This window comes from Hemitrygon akajei, chromosome 16 (assembly GCF_048418815.1).
Source record: "Hemitrygon akajei chromosome 16, sHemAka1.3, whole genome shotgun sequence".
NCBI classification, from domain to species: Eukaryota; Metazoa; Chordata; class Chondrichthyes; order Myliobatiformes; family Dasyatidae; genus Hemitrygon; species Hemitrygon akajei.
Window position 1 is genome coordinate 87584629 of NC_133139.1, and position 27967 is coordinate 87612595.

General features: G+C 42.6%; 1 protein-coding gene across 1 annotated transcript; it reads left to right on the top strand.

The window, feature by feature from the left end:
* Positions 1-10968: 10968 nt before the first annotated feature.
* On the top strand, positions 10969-25266 carry LOC140739673 (intercellular adhesion molecule 1-like). Its single transcript, XM_073068044.1, has 4 exons — positions 10969-11056; positions 12658-12951; positions 14503-14784; positions 25100-25266. The coding sequence occupies exons 1-4, from the start codon at positions 10969-10971 to the stop codon at positions 25264-25266; spliced, it is 831 nt and encodes a 276-aa protein (XP_072924145.1).
* Positions 25267-27967: the final 2701 nt, after the last annotated feature.

The window sequence follows — 27967 nt, forward strand, 5'->3', positions numbered from 1 at the left end:
AAACACTGCAACTACTAATTCTTTATTTGCCTGGGCCTTTCTTATTTCAGTCTCTAACCTTACCACTGAGTCCATGGAATTCCTTCCCTTCCTAAAACCACTCTGATAACTTGCCAGCATTCCTTTCTTCTCAAGATCATACGATAACCTTTTTGTTATCATCCTTTCCATTACCTTACATATATTTGATGTTAGTGCTATTGGCCTGTAGCTAGTGGGTTTGCTGGATCCTTGCCAGGTTTCCTTATTGGAATTACTACTGCTTCTTTCCATGCACTTGGTAATCTTCCCTCCTCCCACACTGTTATAAAAATGCAGTAACTTCAAGAGTGCTCCTTCTAGATTTTTTAGCATAACATAGCATATTAGATCTTTCCCTGGGGAGGCTGGTCTCGATCTTTTTATTGCTCTCACCATTTCTGCCAAAGTAAATGGATCATCAATTATATCATCTGTTTCTTCCCTCCTGTTTAACACACCTGGGTATTGACTCATTGTTCTTTCCCTTCTCCTTCTCCCTTCTTCAGACAAATTTTCTGAACTATGTATCTTTACAAATGACTTGGCCATTATCTCAGCCTTATTCCTGCTGGAGACTGCTGTTTCCTCCTCAGATATCTTTTCTGGATATTCCCAATCCCTTCTATCTCCCCCCATCCTCTTAATCATTCCCCATACCTCTCCCACAGGTGTTGTTCTTCCTATTTTGTTGCAGAAACTCCTCCAACTTGCCCTTTTAGCTTGACGTATAGTTCTTCTCACCACTACCTGTGCCTTCTTATATTTAATCAAATGCTGCATATTATGGGTTCTTTTAACTAGCTTGAATGCTCTATTTCTGGTTTTTTTTTTTTTTTTTTTTTACAGCCTGACAACATTCCTCTGTCCACCATGGTACCAGTTTTCTATTCATCCTATTTTTACTCCTGGGTATAGATCCTTCTGCTGCCATAATAATTGCTGAAGTCACCTGACTGTTTAATTCATCTATATCTCCAGAAATGTCAATCTTTGTCAATGCTTCTTCACTTAACTCCTGGAACTTACCCCAATCTGCTTTTCCAAACACCCACTTTGGGATTCCACCACCTGGTCTTCCTTCCACTCTTTCCCCTACTGAACATAAAACTGGGTAGTGATCACTGCCTACTGTTGAAGCAGTCCAAACTCCCCAGTTACTAATGCCAGCCAAGATATTAGACATTAACATAATATCTAATACTGACTCAGTTCCTGTTGTTATGTTTATCCTTGTTCCTCTACCATCATTCATACATACCAAATCCCTTTCTTCCATCAAATCTTCAATTACCATTCCATTTGAATCTGTAATCAGATCCCCCCATATTGTGCTGTGAGCATTGAAATCTGCACACCACACTACTTTATGTCTGTTTTATCCTTGTATCCTTAATAGGCTGTCCAAATCCAACCTTTTACATGGATTGTAGTAGTTAATTATAACCACTCCCTCCCCTCTCTCCCACATTTCCACCACTATGTATTCCTGATCGTCTCCTTTTTCCAGTACCCTATATGGTATACCTTGCTTGATTAACATAGCACAAACCCCTCCTCCCCCTAGATTTCTATCTTTCCTTATCATTGTATACCCATATACCACAAAGTCTAAAGCTGGTTTCAACCAAGTTTCCTGAATACACACTACATCCAGTTTTACAATCATTTCCTTAATAAAGTCCTTAAATTCCTGGCCATTGGCCAGTAAACTCCTTGCATTCCATTGCAAAAGAATCACCATAATGAGTACTAACCAACTTATGACACTTCCTGTCTTGACTGATTAGTGAGGTTCTCCTTTACTTCTTCCCATGTCAGTCCTACTAACCCTAAATGGTTTACTGCTGCTTTGACCACCAGCTGAATTTTGTCACTTTTTGACTTTACCTCAGCCGTACTATTAATCACTCCTGCAATGAATGTTGCTAGAGCTTTTTTCTACATAAATCCTCTCATTTGTTCTTAGCTGCATCTCTCACATCCCTCTTGCTCCCTGTTCATTAGGAGTATTATTCTGTTCTCTTGACATTCTTACAGCTTCTGCACCTCACACCCACTGTACGCCACATTATGAGCTCCTCCACAATTACAGCATTTTGGTTGCAATCCTGTTCCACACTTTCCATATTCATGATCACCCCCACATCTAGCACATCTCCTCTGCCTTTTACAGTTTTTAGTTATGTGTCCAAACCTTTGACAATCATAGCACCTCAATGGCTTTGGCACATATACCCTTACTGGGTAACTCATGAAACCCAGGAACACTGTCCTTGGCACTCTTTCTTCTACAAATTCAATCAATACTGTTTCACTTTCCTTTTTCATTCCTTTTTTGTTGTTTTCAGTCTTAGAATATTAATTACTTTTCTCCCTTTGATATTCCTCTTTAACTCCTCCATGTTTATACTCATTGGTACACCCATAATCACTCCTTTACAACCACCATTTCATGCTCCCACCCTCCCTGTATATTCCACCTTGCATTTTCCTATCTTTTAGCTTAAGTGCTTTCTCAAGTTGTTCCTCATTTGCACATCTTACCAATAGATTGCCATCATTAAGGACTTTTGCAAATACTGTTTCCCCTATCTTATTTGCCAGAGTTGTTGTTAGCTCAAACAGGTTAATTTTCTTCAAGTGTCTTTGCACCTTCTCATTAAACCTAATTATGACAACACCTCCTCTCTGAACTTGTTCATCTTCCTCACTTTCAGAACTCTCTCCACTGTCATTTCTTATTCTTTTATTCCCTTTGTCCCAGTTTTCATTCATCCATCCCCTCACTATCTCCTCATTCCCTTTATTTCTCCCTTCACAATAATTCAGTCTCAGTCTCAGTCTCAGTCTCAGTCTCAGTCTCAGTCTCAGTCTCAGTCTCAGTCTCAGTCTCAGTCTCAGTCTCAGTCTCAGTCTCAGTCTCAGTCTCAGTCTCAGTCTCAGTCTCAGTCTCAGTCTCAGTCTCAGTCTCAGTCTCAGTCTCAGTCTCAGTCTCAGTCTCAGTCTCAGTCTCAGTCTCAGTCTCAGTCTCAGTCTCAGTCTCAGTCTCAGTCTCAGTCTCAGTCTCAGTCTCAGTCTCAAAACACATACACCAACTCCTGACCCCACCACCAGCCTCAAACCCAGGGCCACTTATATTCCCGGCCCCAAGATGAGAATCAGGTGCCTACAATTAAGCCCAAATGAGAGAAGGGAACACCGGAAGACCCGGAGTCTGGAGTCCATGGACCGGACCGTGAGCCAGAATGTGGATTTCATGGACCGGACCATGACAGCTTATGAAGTACTGTGTATTTTATTAAGGTGTTGCCCACAGATGACTGTGTTTCAGAGGCTAATTGATTGTCCTTGTGTGGGGGAAAATAAAACATGGGAAGTACTGGTGACCTTGAAGGATGAGAGTTATTGTACGTTTAGTGAGAAATAGGAAGGCAGCATATGTACAATTTAGGAATCTAAAATCTGACAAAGCCCTTGAGAATATAAAGGGAGCAGGAAAAAAATTCAAACAGGAACTTGGTGGATTTCAAAGAGCTAAGAAATGTCCTTGGCAGGTGGAATGAAGGAGAATCAGAAGGCATTTTATAGGTGCATTGTGAGCAAGATATTTGGCATCAAATGGGTAGATCCAATCATGGACAATGGAGGGCACTTGACTTCCCATCATTTTGCTCCCAATTCACCTGTAAGATGCCTTGAAATTCTCCCCAACACACACAAAATGCTGGTGGAACACAGCAGGCCAGGCAGCATCTATAAGGAGAAGCACTGTCGACCTTTCATGCCGAGACCCTTCATCAGGACTAACTGAAAGGAAAGGTAGTAAGAGATTTGAAAGTAGTGGGGGGAGGGGGAAATGTGAAATGATAGGAGAAGACCTGAGGGGGTGGGGTGATTGGCGAAAGTGATACAGAGCTGGAGAAGGGAAAGGATCATGGGACGGGAGGCCTCGGGAGAAAGAAGGGGGGAAGGGGGGGGGAAGCACCAGAGGGAGATGGAGAACAGGCAGTGTAATGGGCAGAGAGAGAGAAAAAAAAACGAACAACTAAATATGTCAGGGATGGGGTAAGAAGGGGAGAAGGGGCATTAATGGAAGTTAGAGAAGTCAATGTTCATGCCATCAGGTTGGAGGCTACCCAGCTGGTATATAAGGTGTTGTTCCTCCAACCTGAGTTTGGATTCATTTTGACAGTAGAGGAGGCCACGGATAGACATATCAGAATGGGAATGGGATGTGGAATTAAAATGTGTGGCCACTGGGAGATCCTGCTTTCTCTGGCGGACAGAGCGTAGGTGTTCAGCGAAACGGTCTCCCAGTCTGCGTCGGGTCTCACCAATATATAAAAGGCCACACCGGGAGCACCGAACGCAGTATACCACACCAGCCGACTCACAGGTGAAGTGTCGCCTCACCTGGAAGGACTGTCTGGGGCCCTGAATGGTGGTGAGGGAGGAAGTGTAAGGGCAGGTGCAGGATCTCCCAGTGACCACACATATTAATTCCATGTCCCATTCCCATTCTGATATGTCTATCCATGGCCTCCTCTACTGTCAAAATGAATCAAAACTCAGGTTGGAGGAACAACACCTTATATACCGGCTGGGTAGCCTCCAACCTGATGGCATGAACATTGACTTCTCTAACTTCCATTAATGCCCCTCCTCCCCTTCTTACCCCATCCCTGACATATTTAGTTGTTTGGTTTTTTTTCTCTCTCTCTGCCCATCACTCTGCCTGTTCTCCATCTCCCTCTGGTGCTTCCCCCCACTCCCCCTTTCTTTCTCCCGAGGCCTCCCGTCCCATGATCCTTTCCCTTCTCCAGCTCTGTATCACTTTCACCAATCACCTTTCCAGCTCTTAGCTTCATCCCACCCCCTCCTGTCTTCTCCTATCATTTCGCATTTCCCCCTCCCCCCACTACTTTCAAATCTCTTACTACCTTTCCTTTCAGTTAGTCCTGACAAAGGGTCTCGGCCTGAAACGTCGACAGTGCTTCTCCTTATAGATGCTGCCTGGCCTGCTGTGTTCCACCAGCATTTTGTGTGTGTTGTTTGAATTTCCAGCATCGGCAGATTTCCTCATGTTTGCTCTTGAAATTCTCCTGTTGCTGCCATTGTTTAGAGCATTGAGTATAAAGATTGGGAAATCACGTGGCAGCTTAAACTTTGCTTTGGCCACATTTGGAATATTGTGCAAAGCTCTGTTTTCCACCTTTCAGGAAGGATGTGGAGGCTTTGGAGAGGGCACAGAACAGGTTCACCAACATGATGCCTGGATTGGAGTGTATTACCTGTAAGGAGAGAATGGACCAACAAGGGTAGCAGTTAGCGTGGCACTTTTACAGATTGAGGTGTTAGACTTTGGAGTTCAATTCCAGCACCATCTGTTCTCCCTGTCACTGCCTTGGTTTCCTCCAGATGCTCCAGATTTCCAACACAGCCCAACGACATACCAGACAGTAGGTTAATTGGTCATTTAACACTATCCTGGGATTAGGCTCGTGTTAAAAAAGTGGGCTGCTGGGTGGTGTGACTCATTGATCTGGATGGGCCTGTTTCATGCTGTATCTCTGAAAGTATATAAAATCAATAAATAAAGTGGAACTTTTTTCACTGGTATATCACAGAAGAGATAGGTGTGTCATCAGAGATTTTACCTCAGGTGAAAAAGATCGGTGCAGACAACGTGGGCCAAGAGGCCTGTGTCTGTGTTCTACTGGTCTATCTTCGAGGAATGCTACCCTTTGGGTGCATATGAATTATATTGCTGCAGTCTGATCAATATTTGTAGGGTTAATCGAGGGTCAGAAGTAATGATGTCAGAAAACAGTATTTCATGCCAACTGGTGTGGCATAGTTCTACAAGTAGGTACACTGGAATATCACCTCCTTCAGATTCTCCCCACCCCCATGTCAGAGGCCACCTTGACATGGGAACCCACTGCCATTGTCCATCATCACTGTGAGAACCTGCTGTGGAGGTCTGGGAGGGAATCTTCACCAGAGGATTGTAGCAGTTCAGAGAGCTGCCTGACCACCGCCTCTCAAGGCAAATTATGGGTGGGCAAAGTTGCTGGTCTTTTCAATCGGATAATTCAATAAAGTTAACAGAGAATTCAGCTTTTGACTCTCTGCCTGGATTAGGGCGTTAACGCGAGTGTGAGTTGGAGATCTGCAGGTGATTGTAAGACAGTCAGCTTCAGGCATTTCCGTCTATTATCGCCTGACCGAACTTCCTCGGAGCGTTGGAGCTTCGTGAACTCACTGAGACACAGAGACGCTCTCAGTCAGTCGTGACAAACGGATTTCTCTTCGGGAGCTTTCTGACGTTTATCAAAGTCTGAGGGTTTTGGCAAAACAACATATCCCGCCGGCGAGTTCAGAAGCTATGAACTTCAGGCCGATTTCACTGAGCGAATCAATTTTCGTTTTCACTTTACTCTTTATCGTAACAGGTAGGTAAAATATTTTTAAAATATTCAATATGCGAGTATTTACGCGGACTCACGTTATTAGATAGTAAATGTACTTTGTAACTGTGTATTTTTGCGTCGTGTGCTTTATTCTCGTTTCACGTTTTTATCCGTCGTCTCTGGCTTGGCCGAACAAAAGAGAAATTTCACATTGGTTTGTACGTCAACTGCAGAACGGTTGGAGAGAGAAAAATGGGGAAAAATGGGCACCGAGTAAATATTTGCACAATTCACGGACCGGCTTTCAAATTTTACACGTCATTTTGCCGGTGATGTCGGAAGCGTGACATTCTGTTTCACGGTTACTGCTCTCTCCTCCCATGTTCAGTATTGAGGACCGGACGCGGGCTGATGTGTTCCAGACCAAGTGCCTCTTGATGATCCATTCCGACTCCCTGTCCGAGCGTAAGCCGCCAAGATCCAAATGATCCCAGAGGATCGGCAGTTTCTGAGGTACTCAAACCATCCCAAATGGCACCGGCAATATTTCCATAGTCAAAGTCACTTAGACCACATCTCTTTCCCATTCTGTTGGTTGGTCTGAACAACCACTCAACTTCTTGCAACTCACACAAAATGCTGGAGGAACTCAACAGGCCAGGACGCATCTATATAAGCTAGTAAGCGTCAATGTTTCAGGCTGAGACCCTTCATCAGGTCTGGGGAGGAAGGGGAGAAGTCAGAAGTACAAGGTGGCAGCTGATAGGTGAAACCGGGAGAGGGGGAAGGGGTGAAGTAAGGAGTTGGGAATTTGACTGGGGGAAGAGATAAAGGGCTGGAGAAGGGGGAATAGAACATAGAACATAGAAATCTACAGCGCATTACAGGCCCTTCGTTTTGTCTATCATGTAACCTCCTCTAGAAACTGCCTAGAATTTCCCTACTGCATAGCCCTCTAATTTTTTGCAGAAACTCCAGCCTTTGCTGCTCTGGTGTCCTTCCTACAACAATCCCTTTCCAGTCGACTTCGGCCAGTTCCCCTCTCATGCCATTGTAATTTTCTTTATTCCACTGAAATAACGACACATTGGATTTTTTTTTCTGTCTCAAATTTCAATGTGAATTCAATCATATTGTGATCACTGTTCCCTAAGGGTTCCTTAACTTTAAGCTCTCTTACCACCTCCATATCACTGCACAACACCCACAAGAGGACACAGGTTTGAGGTGCTGGGGAGTAGGTACAGAGGAGATGTCAGGGGTAGGTTTTTTACTCAGAGAATGGTGAGCGTGGAATGGGCTGCCAGCAACGGTGATAGAGGCAGATGCAATAGGGTCTTTTAAGAGGCTTTTAGATAGGTACATGTAGCTTAGTAAAATAGAGGGCTATGGGTAGCCTAGTAATTTCTAAGGTAGGGACATGTTTGACACAACTTTGTGGGCCGAAGGGCCTGTATTGTGCTGTAGGTTTTCTATGTTTTCTAACACCCAATCCAGCACAACAACAAGTGGGCTCAACAACAAGCTGTTCTAAAAAGTCATGCCTTAGACATTCTGCAAATTCTCTCTCTTGAGGTCCAGTACTGGCCTGGTTTTCCCAATCCACTTTTAAATTAAAAATCCCCAACAATGATCATGACATTGCCTTTCTGACATGCCTTTTCTATCTCCTGCTGTAATTTGTAATTCACATCCGAGCTGCTGTTTGGAGGTCTGTGTACAACTGCCATTAGGGTCCTGTTACCCTCGCCATTTCTTAACCCAACACATAGAGACTCTACACCTTCCGATCCGATGTCATCTCTTTCCAATGATTTAATATTATTTCTTATACACAGAGCCACACCACTCCCTCTGACTAATAACCTATCTTTCTGATTCACCGTATATCCTTGGACGTTGATTGAAGCATCGAGGAAGATTGAAACATCAAGGAAAATCTGGAGGAGAGTGAGTGGGTCCGCTGGTTTGAGTTGCTGCCGTCAGAGGGGCTGTTGGTTCATGTCACTGCCCTGGGAGAGGCTTCTGGTTCATGTCACTGCCCTGGGAGGGGTCACTGGTTCGTGTTACTGCCCTGGGAGGGGTCACTGGTTCGTGTTACTGCCCTGGGAGGCGCCAAAGGTTCATGTCACATGTGTTCCAGACACATTCCCCAAGAAGTGAGGCTGATCACCACTTCCACCCATTAACTCCATTAGTGCTTTATCATTTCTTGTAAGTCTCCTTTGTATAGCCTAACATCGCTTTATGGACATTCAATCAATCTGTGTATACCAGCCATCTTATGCAGTTATATTTATTGTGTAGTTTTATCTTTTGTGTTTTTTCCACCTGCATTGGATCCAGACTAACAATTACGTTTTTCCCCTTCACACTTGTGTACAGGAAATGATATTAAAAAATCTTCAATCTAGAGTGTTGAACAACAGGTGTCCTGTGTTCTCTAAATAACTCCATGTGTCACTGATGTCTCAATTTCTACCTTGCCCTTCTTAAATATATTCAGTGACTTGACCTTTCTCTACATCTGTCTGAAGATTTTTCTCCACAGCTCGATCCCTCCATCCTGAAACTGCAATTTGGCACGTCTCTGCAAATCAGATCTTAGGGAGGAGTCAAATCAGATCCACCAATGTTAGAACAGAGTGACATTTAATGTCTTTATTCAAAGATTCAAATTACATTTATTATCAAATTATGTACACCCTATACAACCTTGAGATTCATCTCCTAACAGGCAGCCACAAAACAAGGAAACCCAAAAGAATCTGTATAAAAAGACTGTCCAGCACCCAAAGTGACGAGAGAAAAAACACATTCCCATAAAAAAAGAAAATGACTGAAATTATTCCTTCTGTTTGAACACACGAGGACCAAAATTATGCTGATAAACATTTATATTATGTGGAAATAGACAGGAAACTAACTGCATAGAATAGGTGCCCTCCACCACGGCTGTGTGAAGATTATTCTCCACACATCCCTCTGTATCCCAAAACTGTGACCCCTTGTTTACGCTCCTCAGCCAGGGAAAGTATATCTCCTGCATTCAACCTCTCGAGATCTGTCAAAACGACATACATCTGATTCAATCTTCACCAATTCTTCCAAACCTCAATGTACGTGGACATAGTTGTCTCAGTCTCTCTTCATATGCCAGTCCTGCCATCCCAGGAATCAGTCTGGTGAACCGTCCCCTCACTGTCTGAACTGGAAGTTTATCCATTCTTAGCTGAGACTGAACTGCACACAACACTTCACTGAACAGATTCCATTTCCCTGTCTGTCTCTGGCAGGTAAACTGAATGGATTTGAGGTTTCGGTCAAAACAAACCTCCCAGCGGTGGAATTTGGACAGTCCCTGGAGGTGACCTGCAATACAACATGTAACAACCCAACGATGATTATAGAATATAAACCAGGGATAAATGCCAGCAGCACTTGTTGTGTTAAGTGGATTACAGTCCGATTTCCGAGTGTCCAGAAATGGGATACTACAGCACCCTGTATTGTAAAATGTCGATCTGATAACAATACAATGAAGGAGGTCAAACGGGTAGTCCCAGTGTACAGTAAGTGAAATCTCTTGTTCTGAACACATCCCATAGCAGAGTACAACAGGATGAAAGGAAGTAAAATGGAACTATGTATCATTTGAAAACATTACACAGAAAGATGCTGTCGTGTATCAGGGGAGGTAGAGAACGGCCTGCTGGGAAATGGATTTACCCTTCACTCCCCCACAATGAGTTCACAGTCCGAAAGGGGTTTAGATATTGACATTGAACAGAGATAATTCTACAGAAATGGGGAAAGGAAGCTCAGAGAGTCTCAGGTCAGGAAAAATGTGTTGCTGTTTCACAATCCAAAGTGTTGGACCAATGCACTGAATCACAGGATTATTTGGTTAATGGATTTTCACAGCTGAGCCACAGAGTGACAGGTGAATGGTTTACTTCAAATGTTTCAAAGGTTCATTTAATGTCAGAGAAATATATACAATATACATCCTGAAATGCTTTTTCTTTGCAACCAGTCACAAAAACAGAGGAGTGCCCCAAAGAATGAATGACAGTTAAATATTAGAACCCCAAAGTTCCCCAGCTCCCCCCTCACATGCATAAGCAGCAGCAACGTAACAACCCCCCTCCCCACCAGTAAAAAAAGCTGACTTTTGGTGCAGACTGAAGAGATTCATCAAACTGGGAATGTCACAGGGTGGCAAGATCTACTGGCACATTGGTTGTTGGGTTAATTTTCATTTTGGAATGTTCCAATCTCTACTGTCAGTCATGATTCTCCTTTAACAGATCGAAACTTAAGTGTTGTTCCACCTCCTGAAGTGCTGGAAGTTAACAAACCATATCAGCTGGAGTGCACTGGCCCGAAGGTCTATCCAAAGAACTATCTCGTACTCACCTGGCTCAGAGGGAGGGAGGTTGTTCAACGTAATTCCACAGAGGACCCAGGTTTCCCGGAAGATGGTCCATTGAAGAATGTCCTGAATGTCACTCCAAGTATTTCAGACGATGGAATGGTGTACACCTGCTTGGCAGAGTTGAACTTGGACTCTAACTCCACCAACTGGATCGCAAATGCATCTGTAACTCTGCAAACTTACTGTGAGTTCCACATAACAATAAATTTACTCCTGCTTTTGGGGATAGTTTAAACTGAAGTATTTTGTTAAAAATAAATACATTACTAAGATGCTACCTTCTGATCATTTTCACATCATTCCTATTTGATCCATTCCATCCGATCCGGGGAAGTGAGAACCTGGGTAATTTTGCAGCTATCCAAAAGATAGTTTTCCTCTGTGTAAATATAACTGACTTGCATATTTATTTAAATCCTGACCAAACTCTGGTTGATTAAGCAACTATGATAATTTTCAAGTATTTAAGCCTTTTTCTTGGCCCGTAGGTTGAGAGTTCAAACACTGAACTCAAGCATTGCCTCAATGTCCATGTATCTCATGTTGTGGACCACGTGAGCTACCAACATGGTCTGCCCAAACCGGTCCTGTTCTTATGAGGTTCTCACCATTGGCAAAGGTGGCCTAACTTCAAATGGAGGAATGGAGATTTGTGTCATAATGTACAACCAAGAGTGATCTTTATGGAACAGAGGTTGTAGTTACAAGCTGGCTAATCCAATAGAGGAAGTGAGATCCAGGCTTCCTGTAGGAGCAGGAAATAGGATGAAATAGAAAAGAAGGGAAAAGAGTAAATCTGAAGATAAAAACAAAAGTTAACACCATGAAGGGATTGAAAACTCTGCAGATGTGTAAATCGTATGTGGGTGGTGAAGGTGGACTGGATTCACTCAGAAAGCATGCAAGTGATCTGTGCCTACAGGCAGAGGGAATGGAATACGGAATGAATACTTTGTTCACTCTTTACCAAGGGGGAATATGATGCCAACACTCAGAGAAAGCAGAGGGAAGAATGAGATTGGACGGGTAAATATGAATGGGAAGTTATTAGTAAGATAACCATGCTTGAAGTTTGTAACTCACCTGGTGCAGAGAGGATAGAGAAGGATGGAGAGTGTGGGAGGGCTTGACATAATGTCCCAATTCTCCCCGAATAGGGAAGGTGCAGGGAGGTGGGAAATGACAGAAAGGTCATAAGGAGGTCATCAGCAGCTGCTGGTCCATCGCTATAGTCGCAGTGATGGGGAAGATGTTGGAAACATTAATATGGGAATACTTGAAGACAATTGAGTTTATAAAATAACCAGCAGGCTTTGTAGATGAAATTGAGTTATTTGATGAAGCAATAACGGGGATTGATGAAATTGAATGATATCCTCTTGAGGATTTTCACACTGTGTTTGGCATAGTTCCATACTGATGTGTGGTGAGTGAAAGAGGCTCATGGAATATTCTGCTCAGTTGGACTAAGGAGCGAAAGTTGGCTTGAGGACAGAAAGAGGAAATTTAAATCTCATCTGTGATGCTAAAACAAGATTCAAGTTAAGGTTACATTGAGATTGATTCATGAGGGCATGATGTTGTACGTACCACAGCTTGTGGTGAGCATCAGACAGAGTGAGAAGCTGAAAATTAGGGAAAATGATCTAATGAAGCATGTGGCCATTAAGTGGTGGATTAGGTATAAAGGGCTCCCAGATGTGTGACCTGGCCAGTCTCCAGCTCCGTCCATCAGTATTTACCAGTGCAAACTGAACTGCAGTGAATTTCTTGTGTGTCTTGCAGCCTTTCCAGACCCTCCGAGGATCCTCGGCAGAGACGTTGTAGAAGTGAATCAGGAGGTCACATTAACATGTGAGGTCCCAAACGTCTATCCAGCTGCGAAGATGAGAGTACGATTGTTTTGGAGCGGTGAACAACAGAATTCAGTAACAAATCGGTCAGATGCCACCACTGTCAGGGCAACAACTACATGGACACCACGAGAGACCGGTCTGACTGAAGTCTCCTGCACGGCAGATTTTGAGGATTATCCTTCAATTCCACCGAAGATCGATAGCATTTCCATTGAGGTTTACAGTGAGTATGTTCACTGCACTCAGACAAGGACCAGAACTTAGTTTCCTGTTGTTCGTTGGTGGTGTTTCCTCAAGCGATTGTGTCTCTGTTGATTGAACTGGTAGCCTGAGTCACAAAACATCCCCAGTCAATGGGACCATTTCCCAGTGAAATTACTAGTTTTTAATTGTAAAATGGTGATCAAGGAAGATGAGCATAAAGCCGCTGATCTATATTGAATTATGATCTTACAGAGTGGTGGAGCAGGCTCATTGGGCCGTGTGACTAGGTTCTGTTCCTAGTTTTATCTTTGGTTGATGATGTTTCCTGAATATACTTATCTGAGAAGCAGTTAACTGTAAGTAAATTTCTCCACAACTTCCACCATCTTTAGCGGAATCCTTGCGTAAGGGACATCTATACCTTCGCACCCCCAGTCCCCACTCTCCACATTTCACAGGATTCACTGTTTATGTGATCCCATTGTCCATTCATCCCTCCCCATTGATCTCCCTCCTGGCATGTACCCCTGCACGTGGAACAAGTGCAACATCTGCCCATTCACCTCTTCCTTCACTACCACTGAGGTCCCGAAACAGTCCTTCCAGGTGACTCAACACTTCAGCTGCACGTCTGTCAGGGTTGTCTACAGTATCCGGTGTTCCCAGTGTGTCCTCCTCTCCATCAGTGAGACCTGATGTACTTTGGGGGATCACTTTGTCGAGTACCTTTCATCCGTCCACAACAGGGATGACTCTCCGGTGGAAAACCATTTTAATTCAACTCCCCATTCCTATTATGACAGGTCGGTCCCTCTCTATGACACGATGAGGCCACACTCATGTTGGAGAAGCAACATCTGGTATTCCATTCGAGTAGCCTCCAATCTAACAGCATGAACATCCCCCCCTCCAACTTCTGGTCATTTATTTCCTCTCCCCCTTCTTTCCATTTTCATTTCCCCTTCAGGATCCCCTCATACCCCCTCTCTTTGTCTCACCTGCAAATTATCTGCCTCTGTTCCCCCTTCCTCCTTTCCTTTCTTCCATGATCCACTCTCCTCTCCCAGCAGATTCCTCCTTCAGCCCTTTCCATTCTCCACCTCTCACCTGACAGCTTCTTACTTCATCCCCATCCACCTTCTCCCTCGCCTGGCTTCACCGATCACTTTCCAGCCTGTACTACGTCCCTCTCCCCAACTTCTTATTCTGGCTTTTTCTCTCTTCCTATCCCATCATGATGAAGAGCCTTGACCCAAATTTCAACTGTTTATTCCTCTCCATTGATTGTGGCTGATCACTGAGATCCTGAATTTTGTGTGTGTTGCCAGTAAGAACTGTAAATCAGTCACAATTTCCCACGTAATGAAAGCTAAAATTGTACACCAGGACATCAGCATGCAGGAGTCTCAACTGAACGTTATTGATAACCCTCTGCTTGTACAGTATGTGAACTCCTCACACATGGGAGAGGCTGACCGCACAGTTGCTTTAGCAACATTAGTCTAGTCAGGCACAGGGAACGCAAGACTTGTTTTGAGAAAGTTTCTAACAATGTTTTCTGTTGTTACAGTTTTCTCCAACCCTGAAATCCACATCCTGACCACCACTGAGGGTATTCCGGTGAATATTACCTGCAGTGTGTTTAACGTCTCAGGGGAACTTCAACTCAGACTGAAGAAGGGAAGTGAGATATTAGTGAGCAGGTCAGCCAGTACTGGGCTGACTATCTACCACACTGTGAATCCACGAGCAAAGCTGAATGGACAGCAGTTCACCTGCGAGGCCGAGCTGACACGTCACCATCACTCCAACACCATTGTTAAACGACAGTCCACTGCTCTCGCTGTCCATGGTGAGTAGCAACAACAGATCGGCACTAAGGACTTGTGATGGTCTGAGGTTATCTTTTCTAAGGTTCAGGGAGAAAAGAGGAAAAGACTTTCAGGATCCACATCCCATCAGCCCAACAGGTGCATGGTTGTCAGCACAAACTTCACAGTGGCCTATAGTATTTGTATATTAACACAAAGATTTTATTTTAAGGAAATGAGATTTCCAAGTAGTAAGGCTTATTTATTCTCTGCCTGGGCACCGTTATTGCACAGTCCAACCCAATAAGGGAAAAATTATTGATCAGAATATAAGGAAGGGATTCTCTTGTCTTTTACATAATGTAATCTTAATTTAGCATTTTATCAAAAGACAGCACTCAGTAATCCCTCAGTACCACATTGGATATTCAGCTGAGATTTTACGCTCAAGTGCTAGAATGTGACTGAAATCAGAAACAACTGACTGAGAGCTGACAGAGTTCCCGGACACAACAGCCGACAGATTTGTATGTTTCATTGTTGAGTCTCAGCATGTTCGATGTTTTACATCCTGACGCTAATCAAAGTTCAAAGTAAATTTGTCATCAAAGTATGTATATGTTGCCAAGTGTTACCTTGAGATCCATTTCCCTGCAGGAATTTATGAGGGCAAAGTAGAAATATAATGGAATTTCATGAAGTACTATGCATAACTTCACAAAAACTAAAAAAATGTTCAAAAGAAGGAAAGTAGTGCAAATAAAAAAATACTGAGAACAAGAGTTGTAAAGGGTCATTAAAAGTGAGTCTGTAGGTTGTAGAACCAGTTCAGATTAGTGATGATTGAAGTTATCCTCCCTGGTTCCGGAACTGATGGTTGGTTGTAGGGTAATAACTTCCTGAACCTGGGAATGTGGTACATTAGGCTTCTGTAGCTCCTGTCCGATGGTCGGGGAAAGAAGAGAGCCTGGTCTGCATGATGAGTGCAGCACTCCACATCATCATTCCAGTGTAGATCAGACATTCAGCGTACAGGATGACTTCCTCAGTCTCCTCTATCTCCACTTGACACTACATCCTGTGCATGTGGAGTGAATTAATGGTCCCAAAGTTCAACAACCTATATCAGTTATACTTAAGATTAATGGAAACATTCATGGAATTGGAGGCCAAGTATGGTATAAATCAGTGAGCAACCATCAAGCAACATACACAAAATGTGTTGCTTGAATTTCCAGCATCTACAGATTTCCTTGTGTTTCAATTATGTTTTAAAAATTTTTATTGAGATATGGAATAAGCCATTCTGGTCCTTCAAGACACATTGCTCAGCCATCCCTTGATTTAATCTGAGCCTAATCAGGGGAGGACTCACAATGACCAATTAACTGACCAATCGGTACATCTTTGGAATGTGGGAGGAAACCAGAGAACCCAGAAGATACCCATGCAGTCATGGGGAGAATGTACAAACTCCTTCAGACAGTGTCAGGAATTGATCAATGAAGGAACTGAGCTTGCTTAACCTGAATATGGAAAGTAGTAGATGATTAACCTCATTTATATCTGACTATCTGGGAGCCTCATTGGGTAGTCCAGTTCCTCAATATGTTTGTGGGTGGCACGGTAGTGTAATGGTTAGCACAACACTTTACAGTTCCAGTGACCCAGGTTCAATTACTGTCATGGTCGATAAGGAATTTGTCCATTTTCCCTGTGAACATGTGGGTTTCTTCCAGGTGCTCCAGTTTCCTCCCACAGTCCAATGATGTACAGGTTGGTAGGTTAACTGGTCTTAGTGAATCGTCCTCTGATTAGGTGCAGATTAAATCAGAACTGATAGGCAGCCTGGCTCAAAGGGCTATTCAGGCCTATTCTGCACTGGATCTGAATAAGGAAGTAAGCAAATAGATAAATAAACAAACAAATAAATATATAGATAGATTGATTGTTTACTTTAGATACTTGATCATTATAAGCTCGCCTGACACTTGAGTCTACTGAGGAAGCATTCTCAGAGGTAAGAGTGATCAGAAGAGAAGAGTACTTCTGTTATAAAGTGTTCACCTGGGACTGTCAATGACCTGTACTGTTGATTTTGTGATTGTTTTTATAGATCAACCTGGATCTTCAGTTTGGATATATGTGGTGGCTATCTTTACATGTTTAGCTGGTGCTTGTCTGATATTCTACCTTTGGAAGATAATAACCCAACAAAGAGCATAAACAAAGGCCAACAGTTGTGGGACAAAACCCAATGGAAGCATCTCCTTGAAAGAAAATTATATCTGGAAGATACTGTACTGTCATCTACAAATATTCAGACAAAATTTAAATTTAAAATGGTAAAACAGATAAATTCCAGACTGGTACTCCAATGATGTTACTGAGCTGCAAATCTTAAAAAATTTCATTGTCTTCAATAAGTACATGTTACAAAGTAGACAAGATGAAGATGAATTGTGAGATGATATATTTCACGTGTCTCTGTAATAATGAAGCCTTTTATAATTATTTGAATTCCCAGTATTCTGTAATCTCTTCCAGCTATTCAACTTTCCCAGGAGTCAGTCCTGCTCAAATTCTGATCTCTGAACTTGAAGAACAGCAAGTCCTGGTTTTTGCCACTTTTCCACAAGGAGGCTTTCAGCTGCTGATGTTTTAAGTCTCTGTGCCTCTCTCTCCTGTTTTAACATTCTCATTTAAACCCATCTTCTTGACAAAGGCTTTATCATTGCAAGTAATTTCCCCTTGTGTGGAATGGTATCTAACTTTAAGAGCCCAAGAAATTCAAGCAGGTGACCATTCTGTTCCTCAGACTGAGCTCACTGCCCACAAATCGCAAGGGCGGGTGATGCGTAACCCTCACATCCATCAATTCCCTTCGAAATATTTAACCTCTCACTTTCCCACATCCTAATGCATCTCCAACTTCCCTGAATACTTCTCAATTTGTTTAACACACACAAAATTCTAGAGGAACTTGGCAGGCCAGGCAGCATCTATGGGAATGAGTATAGTCACCGTTTCAGCTGGTTTGGCACAACATTGTGGGACGAAGGGCCTGTTCCTGTGCTGTACTCTTCTCGGTTCTATAACACAAGTGGGAAGTTTTAGCTGAGTGATTATTTCTTGAAGTTGAGGTGAACTTATTTTCTTAAAGGACTTTCGCTCACAGTGATGACGTGTTTGAGGTTCAACAAGGTTTATTCTTGACGACTGTATTACATTACATCTTTCATTATTTGTTTTTGTTGTGTAAAAAATGCAGCAAAAGTCTCACTTTTAGCCTCATCTGCTTTCAGCAACCGTTCCCTCAATGGAGCTGGGTTTAACAGATGATCAGTAGTTGAAAACAATACTCTTGGATTACCCGGACTGTCATTAATAACTTTAGAAGAGTACGACTGCCTCTCAAGATGAACTGCTGTGTTGTATTTCGTTAAATGAGCCGTCAAGATTTCATAGTGAACTGTTAGTTTAGTTCACGCTCAGCCTTAAGAACATTCTCTTTTGAATTGACAGACTACTTGAGTCTCCCATGGTATGATGACAGTAGATGATATTTCACAGCAAACTCTGTCGGCCACTGCCCTCGGTTTGGCATTAAAATGTTCTACCTTATTTACAAAGCAGGCTGGATTCAGGTAAACACTAACTTCAGACTGACTGTTAAGAATATTAGAAAACCTAGAAGCAGTTGTGATATTGTACAGAATGTCTCTTTAATACTAAATAGTGAGCACAATCCAATCTGTTAATTCTAACATCTGCAGCTAAAAAGTAAATCAAAAAAACACCCAAACACGAATCTCTCCTACCTTCACAATGTTCATACTCTTCCATTTTCCTTACAGTACATCCATGTGCCGATCCAAACGTTCCTTAAAAGCATCCAATGTATTTGCCTCCACCACCACACCATGCAGCGTATTCCAGGCATCTGCCACTGTCTGAGTAACAATCAATTTTTAGATTAAATCATAGTTCAGCAATTGCATTGCTTAAAGTGGTCAATGACCAATGGCTTAATGCCAACACAGGTAACATCAGGTCTTGTACTCTTCGATTAGAGCACAGCTTTTGATACCACAGATCACAGCGCTCTCATAAACCATCTTAGTTAATGGATAGGTCTTTCTCATACTGTCTTAAGCTGGTTTCAATCTTATATAACAAGAAGAAAATTCTTTGTTAGTTGTGGTGATTGTGTGTCCAAAATCCATGAGATAGTGTTTGGTGTGCCACAAAGATCGATTCTTGGGCCGTTGCTGTTCCCACTCTTCATGCTCCCAATAGGTCAGAATATTTCAAAACATGAAATGAATTACCAGAGCTATTCAGGTTTGTCTCCCATTTGCTGTGAAATCGGTGGCATCGCTCTGTCGAGACAGACAGAGAGACAGAGGCATGTGGAAGTGCTGGGAAACTATAGTTTGTGTTGACTGTAGATCATGGTCTCTGTTTGGGTGCTTGGCTGTTGTGTGGTGGGTGGTGGGTGCTGATGATTTTTGCTGGAATGGGTGCTGGGGGTGGGGGGTGTTGATGCTTTGCTGTTGCTTGTGTGGGGGAGGGGGAGAGGGGGCTTTGGTTTTTCTGTTGTTTATTCTTTTGGAGGTTCTTCTGTTTTTCGTGGATATCTGCAAAGACTAAATACTTCAGGTTGCATACCATATACTTTCTCTGATAATAAACAGAACCTTTTCGACCACATGAACACACAACTGCACCCGAAGACCCTGCGGCTGTAGTCCAAACCTGCTGCTCTGGTGCCTTAACATTAAAGAATGGATGAGTTTCAATTTCAACAAAAAAGAGAAATTTTGGTTATTGGTAGCAATAAAAAGCATGAAGCTTAGAAATAAATCAAGCCAGAAGTAAAGAATTTGGGTGTTATTATTGACTCTGAGTTAAATTTCCAATCGCATATTAGCCCTAATATTAAGACTGCATTCTTTCATTGAAGAAACATTGCAAGAGGAGTTTGATTTCTTATAACATCTCAAGATGCAGAATAGCTGATGAAGGCTTTTGTATTTAGCCGATTAGATGACTGTAATGCACTCTTTTCTGGATTTCCCAAGAATGATATTTTGGCTGTAGCTTGTTCAAAATGAAGCAGTAAGAATCTTAACCAAAGAAAGAAAATCTGAGCACATTTCACCAGTTTTGACATCATTACACTGGCTGCCTGTGTCCGTTGGGACCAATTGTATACAAGGCTCTGAATAATCTGGCTCCTTCGAATACAATGGAGTGTCTATCCCCTTACATCCCTAGTCGTAATCTCAGATCCATGAATACTGGTTTACTTAGTGTTCCTGCAGCCAAGCAAATAAACACTGGTGATGCGGCCTTTTGCTCTTGTGCACCAAAAATCTGGAATACTCTACCGACTGAGATATGCCAGGATGATACTGTTTAATGTTTCAAAACACTTCTAAAACCCTTCTTAGTTTCAAAGGAAGTTTCTTGGTCTAACGAGGATGATGACTCTCCCCCCCTTTGAATCAACACCTTTACAGCATAGATCCTCATTGCCTCCTCTGCCTCCGGGCTTGCTCCCTTTGAGTTACTTTTGGACATATGGCTTGGCTGCATCTCGTGGAGAATTGATTGGTGCAGCATGTGGAGGATTGTTTGGAATATTTCTTTCCTACTTTTCACCAGACTCCACTTGGGCTCCTCCAATTTAATGCTCGCCTAATCACAGGACAATTTGCAATGACCAATTAGTCTACCACCCAGAATGCCTTTGGGCTGTGGGTGGAAACCGGAGTACCCAGAGGAAACCCAAATGGTCACGGAGGAATGTACAAGCTCCTTACTTGCATTAATTCATGCTGAGACACCTGTTATACCTGAAAATATTTGCTTTGTTATCAATTATGTTATATTAAAGCCAGTGATTTGATTAGTAAAAGGTGTCAGTATAAGACACTAGTCAGGCCACACTTGGAGTATTGTCAACAGCTTTGGACCAAATATCTCAGAAAGGATGTGTTGTCACTGGAGAGAGTCCAGAGGAGGCTCACAAGGATGATTCTGGGAATGAGGAGATTAACATATGAGGAGCATTTGTCAGCTTTGGACCTGTACTCACTGGAATTTAGAAGAATGTGTGGGGATCACATTGAAACCTACGGAATGAATAAATGACAGAAAATGTTAGAACCCCTCAAAACCCCTCCCCATCCCATATGCAAGCAGCAGATATAGAATCAACCTAATAATGGCCTTCTGTGCCTTCTCATTCAGGGAGGTGATGTTAGGAATCTGAAATAGAGACAGGAAACATCAGGTCAGGCAGCATCTATGGAAGGAGAGAGGCCAACACTTCAGACCAGAGGCCTTTTGATCTTCAAATGAAAATGATAACTGATGCAGTCTGATTTTCTACGTGTTTCCAGAACTTTCTGTTTTAGTTGAGAATAATGAGCAGTGTCTTGTGGAGTATTTGATTTAGTTTTTTTTTAAAGTTGAGAATACAGTATTGTAAATGTAGTATTTGATCCATTAGCTGAAGGGAAGTGTGGTCTTTATTCTGGCTGATTATAACTTTGAATAAACAAGTTGCTGCCTAGTCTAGATAGATAGATAGATAGATAGATACTTTATTCATCCCCATTGGGAAATTCAACATTTTTCCAATGTCCCATACACTTGTTGTAGCAAAAACTCATTACATACAATACTTAACTCAGTAATAATATGATATGCATCTAAATCACTAACTCAAAAGCATTAATAATAGCTTTAAAAAAGTTCTTAAGTCCTGGCAGTTGAATTGTAAAGCCTAATGGCATTGGGGAGTATTGACCTCTTCATCCTGTCTGAGGAGCATTGCATCGACAGTAACCTGTCGCTGAAACTGCTTCTCTGTCTCTGGATGGTGCTATGTAGAGGATGTTCAGGGTTTTCCATAATTGACCGTAGCCTACTCAGCGCCCTTCGCTCAGCTACCGATGTTAAACTCTCCAGTACTTTGCCCACGACAGAGCCCGCCTTCCTTATCAGCTTATTAAGACGTGAGGCGTCCTTCTTCTTAATGCTTCCTCCCCAACACGCCACCACAAAGAAGAGGGCGCTCTCAACAACTGACCTATAGAACATCTTCAGCATCTCACTGCAGACATTGAATGACGCCAACCTTCTAAGGAAGTACAGTCGACTCTGTGCCTTCCTGCACAAGGCATCTGTGTTGGCAGTCCAGTCTAGCTTCTCGTCCAACTGTACTCCCAGATACTTGTAGGTCTTAACCTGCTCCACACATTCTCCATTAATGATCACTGGCTCCATATGAGGCCTAGATCTCCTAAAGTCCACCACCATCTCCTTGGTCTTGGTGACATTGAGACGCAGGTAGTTTGAGTTGCACCATATCACAAAGTCCTGTATCAGTTTCCTATACTCCTCCTCCTGTCCATTCCTGACACACCCCACTATGGCCGTGTCATCAGCGAACTTCTGCACATGGCAGGACTCCGAGTTATATTGGAAGTCAGATGTGTACAGGGTGAACAGGACCGGAGAGAGTACGGTTCCCTGTGGCGCTCCTGTGCTGCTGACCACTGTGTCAGACCTACAGTCTCCCAACCGCACATACTGAGGTCTATCTGTCAAGTAGTCCACTATCTCAGTAGTCTACTGAGTTTACCACAGTTTTCTGCTTCCCCAGCTTGTAGATGAAAACGAATGAACCTTCATTTGTCCCAGTCGGCAAAATTCAACATTGTGGTAGAACAACGTTTAGGCAGAAAAGTGGCTTAAGAATCCCTCCACACTGAAAAATGGAGATGCACGGGAACTCACTCTTCCTGCTCTTGTGCAACAGTCTGGATTTCGAAGGTCGAATGGTCAAAATACGAAAATCAGCATGCCTAGAACTCAAAGGCCTGACGACAGCAAGTCCAGGCCAGTATCAGACGTTGAAGGTTTGTGTGTGAGAGTGGGTGGACTGAGGGTGAGAAACGAGCTTGTTTTGTTGTTTCTGTTGTGTTGTTCTTGTTGCTTGTCTGCTGCTGAACATTGTGGCCGTTCTACATTGGTACCGGAATGTGTGTTAACATTTGCAGACTGCTTCCTGCATGCCCTTGGGCTGTGTTGGTTGTTAAAGGAAATTTCACTGCCTGTTACATGTGATAAACGAATGCATCAGAACCTGGATCTGACAGTTATGAAAGCTCTCTCTCTGGAGGAGCCGTTAGCAGTCAGAGTCAAGAGGAATTATGCTAAGTTTCTTACAGTTCGAGGCAGCCTGTCACTCGACTGTATAAAATAACACTTCACTGGGTAAACCAAATTTTACCTGAACTTGGACTGCAATGAAACAAAGGCACCAGACCTGCTCTGAAATCCCTCCTGACAGATGAATCAGTATGTTGTTAGTTTGGACTTCATACTTACCAGAAGACAGATGTCGTGAGGTATCGTTGAGAAGGGCTGCTAATTTTGTATCCGTTTTACTTTCCTTAGAAAACCACAAAACTGTCAGGGTTTCCAGTGAAAGCGATGAATGTAATGATGAGATTACAGAGGCCTGCAGTTCCAGCAGAAACACTCTTATCCCCCCAACATTCTCCTGTTCAAGTCAGCATCATGGAAGCTGACCTAGATGATTTCTTCACATTTCCTGAGCAATATAGATGTCAAGGCAGAAATAAAACACAATTTGTGTGAAAGAATTGCAATGATATTTTCAAATTATTGAAGATCCATTTTAAGTTGATATCTTATTCACAATGCACATACCTCCAAGAGGAACACACCCTTGTTGTGGTTTGAGGTTTCTGTGCCTCAATAATGCAGTCAGCCACATTGGCAGGAGTCAGGGCTTTATGTTTTGGCTCTTGGTCGGTCACCCATGCCAAGCAGATCAAAGGGTAGAGGCCAGACTAAGAGTGGTCCACCGATTCTCCAGGCTCAGGGGTTCAGCTCAGGGCCAACAACCCTGACTTGTAAAACAAAACTGTTCCAGAGACAGCAGTGAAGAACCTTCTACATCTGAGTCCAACGGTATTCCTGAGTCACCACCGGGGACTTGCGTGACCGACAGCAGAGAAAACCGAGAGGAAGCTCCTGACATGATGAAGGAAGCCCTGAATACCGCCAGAGGTGGAAAACCTTCATTGCTGCTCTAAACACCAGTGGTGTAATGGGCAGTAAGTAAGTCACAATTCACATAAAGTAACATGGCTGCCACCACAATCAATCCGGAGAGCTGAGCTGTTTTTACAAAGTTCTTCTTTACCCATATTTTCCTTATCTTCTATTTTCATGGACAGGAAGTAGAACACTAACAGGGCTGATTTGTAACTCACCCTAAGGCTTTTCTACCTGTGCCCCTGGAGCCTTCCTGCCTGCATTGCTCATCAGGCAGAGAAGTTCCTCACTGCTGCAGAGTTTCTGGGTTTGAACTCTGCAGGAGAGGGCTTGAGGCTATGAACTGATTCAGGGCTAGTGTATGGAACGCACAGATGAGTTGTGTGATCACTTGCTGGCTGTCTATTTCTGGGTCCTCAGGCGGCTGTGGAGGCCAGTCTGGGATCCACATGTTCTGGTGCAGTGTAGACACGAGCAAGGGGTGGCTGTGGTTAGTGGTTGTGACTTTTGGTCGTTCAGTCTCTCCTTTTGCAGTGGACGCTTGTTTTCTGCAGCTCAGTGAAGTTCGCTGTCATGTGGCGCAGCTCCCTCTTGAACAGATTTCCTCCAGGTGTCTCTACTGAGTACAATAGCTTCCCAGATCTTAGATGTAACATTGAATTCCTTCAGGCTGATGTCAATGTAACCTTCAAAGTGTTTTCTTTACACGCCAAGGGCTTGTTGATCTTTCTTCAACTGGAAGTAAAGGATCTGATTGGGGAGACGTGAGTTAGACATTTGGATGACATCACCTATCCATCGGAGATGGTGTTGCTTTATCATGGTGGAGATGCTGTTCATGTTGGCCTCATCCAGTACCCTGGTACTTGTGTCTGTCATTCCAGCTGATCCTCAAAACCTTTCATAAGGTTCTACGGTGGGATTGTTGCAGAGTTTTCCGGTTGCTGGCTGTTGCTGGTATATGATTCAGCTGCATATGCTAATGTAGGAAGGATGACTGCTCAAAAGACCTGTAGGTCATGGTCTTCAAAGGCTCTTCCTTAATCTTGCATTGATCCAAAAGCACGACTCAGGCAGTCGTTGATCTTGGAGTTGATGTCTGCTTTTGAGACTCCGCCTACTGACTAAGAGAGTGCCACACAGTTTGTGTGGCTGCAATTAATTCTTCCTTTTCCCCAGCTTAAACTTCAAATTTTTAACTTTTATTTGTCAGATCTTAGAAGGGAATAGTTGTTACTATGTCGTAATTTTTAGGAAGTGGAAGGCAGCTTCCTGAAAGCAGCAATGGAAAGGGGGAAAGAGCAGAGGAAATGTCGGTTTGGGCTGAGCGTCTAGAACGTTCGCTGATGGTTCTCGACAAGAAAATAGATGTCAACACGGTAAAACTTGATGCTGCCTCTTCTGAGATGAAGTCGTTATGAGTGAGTTTTCAATTTTTGCAGGAAAATATTATTTCCCTGAATTCTAAACTTAAGGAGATGAAGCATCAAATAGAGGATATTTCAGCCCACTTGGAAAGGTCTCAACATGAGATTATCGATTTGGAAGCAAGATCTCATTGGAATAATATTCGAATTGTTGGACTGAAGGAAGGATCTGAGAGTGGGGATCTATTGGACTATTTTGCTAACTTGTTTAAATCTCTGTTTCCGGATATTTTACCTCAACCTCCTGATATCGAAAGAGCGCATAGAAATTTCACTTGGAAATCTTTGGATCCGAATAAACCAAGGTCAGTTTTGGTCTGCTTCCTTCACTTCAAAGTTAAAGACCAAATCATAAAATACGCAAGGAAACTCAGAGTTTTTAAATTTAAGGGTTCCAAGATTCATTTTTATGAAGATTATCCACGGGAAGTTATGGACCTGCTGTCTAAATTCAACCATGTAGGTAGCTTATTAGAAAGGATTATTCCCATCACTTCAATATCCAGCCCGATTAAAATGATTTCCCAAAGATTCGACTCCATGTGTTTTTCTGGACCCCAAAGAGGCACTGGACTATGTTAACTCTATTTTGGTTGTAGCCGAGGTTTGAATGGTTTTAGGTCTGCTGAATAATTGTTATTTCAGAATGAAAATAAGCTTTGAAGATTTCTGATTTGCTTAAGATGTCCTTTGATCGATCGACCATTTAAAGAAGATGTGAAATTTTTGAGGTAAATGATGAATGATGAATGATTGATAGCCCGCACTGGTATGCGTGTATTTCTGTGTTAAACAAAATAAAATTTTTTATGGTAACTAAACAGATAAACATTATAAGTTGGAATGTATATGGTTGTAATCATCCTATTAAGCAAAAGAAGACTTTTAAAATCATTAATCGATTCCAACCTGATATAATTTTTGCTCAAGAAATGCATATCAAAACGGGCAATCAAAATAGATTTTTTTAAATGTGGAAGGACCTTCAATTTCATGCTACTTGTCGAAATTAAACAAGGGGAGTATCTATTTTTTATTAAATCTAATATTTTATTCATCCAAGAAGACATTGTGTCAGATATTAATGGCAGAATTTTAATTGTTAAAGGAACAATTTGTCATAGAAAAATTGTTCTGGTTAACCTATATTGACCTAATGTAGATGGTCCTTTTAAAAAAAAAGTATTTGCTTTATTGCCGGATTTAAATGAATGTACGTTGTTAATAGGTGGTGATTTCAACTTTTGTTTAAATCCTTTGATTGACAAGAGTTCAAACAATTAGTGGGGGCTTCCGAGTTGTTCTGCATCATTTGTTAACTCTTTTTAAATTGGTTTTGTCCTGGTTGAAGTTTGGAGACATTTACATCCAAATGACAGAGATTGTTCTTTCTTTCACATGTTAACAAAAAATATTCCAGAATCGATTATTTTATAGCTGATCCCTGATTTTTGTCCGAAGTCCAGAAATGTGAATATGATGCTATGGTTCTCTCAGATCATGCACTTTTAAGCTTAGCTTTTGAATTAAATGATGTCGTTATTGCAAATTTGCCTTGGCGGTTTCCAGAAAATGTATTATAAAGTTCAGACTTTGTCAAATTTATTGCGACTCAGATAAAAGTCTTTTTCTTTTTAGTAATACGGGAGATGTATCAAAATTGATTATATGGGACACATTTAAAGCATATTTGTGTGGTCAGATAATCTCCTATTTAACTAAGCTTAAGAAACAGACAAAAACAGAGTTAGATAAGATTTCCAAACAAATTAAATTCTTGGATAATATTTACAAAATCTCTCCTAACATTGATTTATTCAAACAAAGAGTTGAACTCCAATCACAATATAATTTATTATTAACTTATCCTATTGAAAGAAATTTGCTTAAATTGAAAAGTCAATTTTATGAGTTTGGAAATACAAATAATAAGCTATTAGCATCTCAATTAAAAGCAGCTAGAGCTAAAAGACAAATTTTAAAAATTCGTAAGGGAGATGGTAGTTTAGCATGTAATTATGAAGATATTTCAAGACTTTCATATTGAACTTTATAAATTGCAGTTTCCAGTTGATTCTTCTAAAATGAATGTGTCAGGGTCCGATCCGGAACCGCGTTCCGGGTTTTGATCCGGTCCGGGGGCTCCGGACTCCGGATCCTGCAGTTGTCCCTCCCGTCACCAGTGATCTAGTTAGGACCCTCCTGGCTCAAGGAGGCACACCTGTGGCTCATTGAGCTGCAGGTGTATATAAGGGGCCTTGGGACTGGGACCAGATGGGTGGTCGTTTTGTTCTGTTTCTCCGCTGGCTCTGTATTCTGTGATCCCGCCCGGGCTCAGATCTTCTCTTCATCATGATTCTTTTCCCCGTGCCAGTACTACCAGGTTGGTCCGCTCCCCCACCTTTCTTCCCATGTGCTGGTCCCGCTTCTCCGCTCGTTTGTTTTGTTCGCGCCGTCGCGCTGTCTGTCGGCCGTTTTCCGATTTCCCCGTTATCATGACTGTGCTGTTGGTCAACCTGGACCTATGCCCGTTCCTACCCCTTGCCCCTGTCGGGCACGTCTGGCCGACCTGCTTCGGCTCGACAGGGGTTCTGCCTGTTCCTATCCCTTGCTTCCGTCGGGCGGCACCGGCCGATGGGCCGTGGCCCGGCGGAGGTTCTACCCCCTCGTTCTTTTCTGCCCGAACTCTGGGATA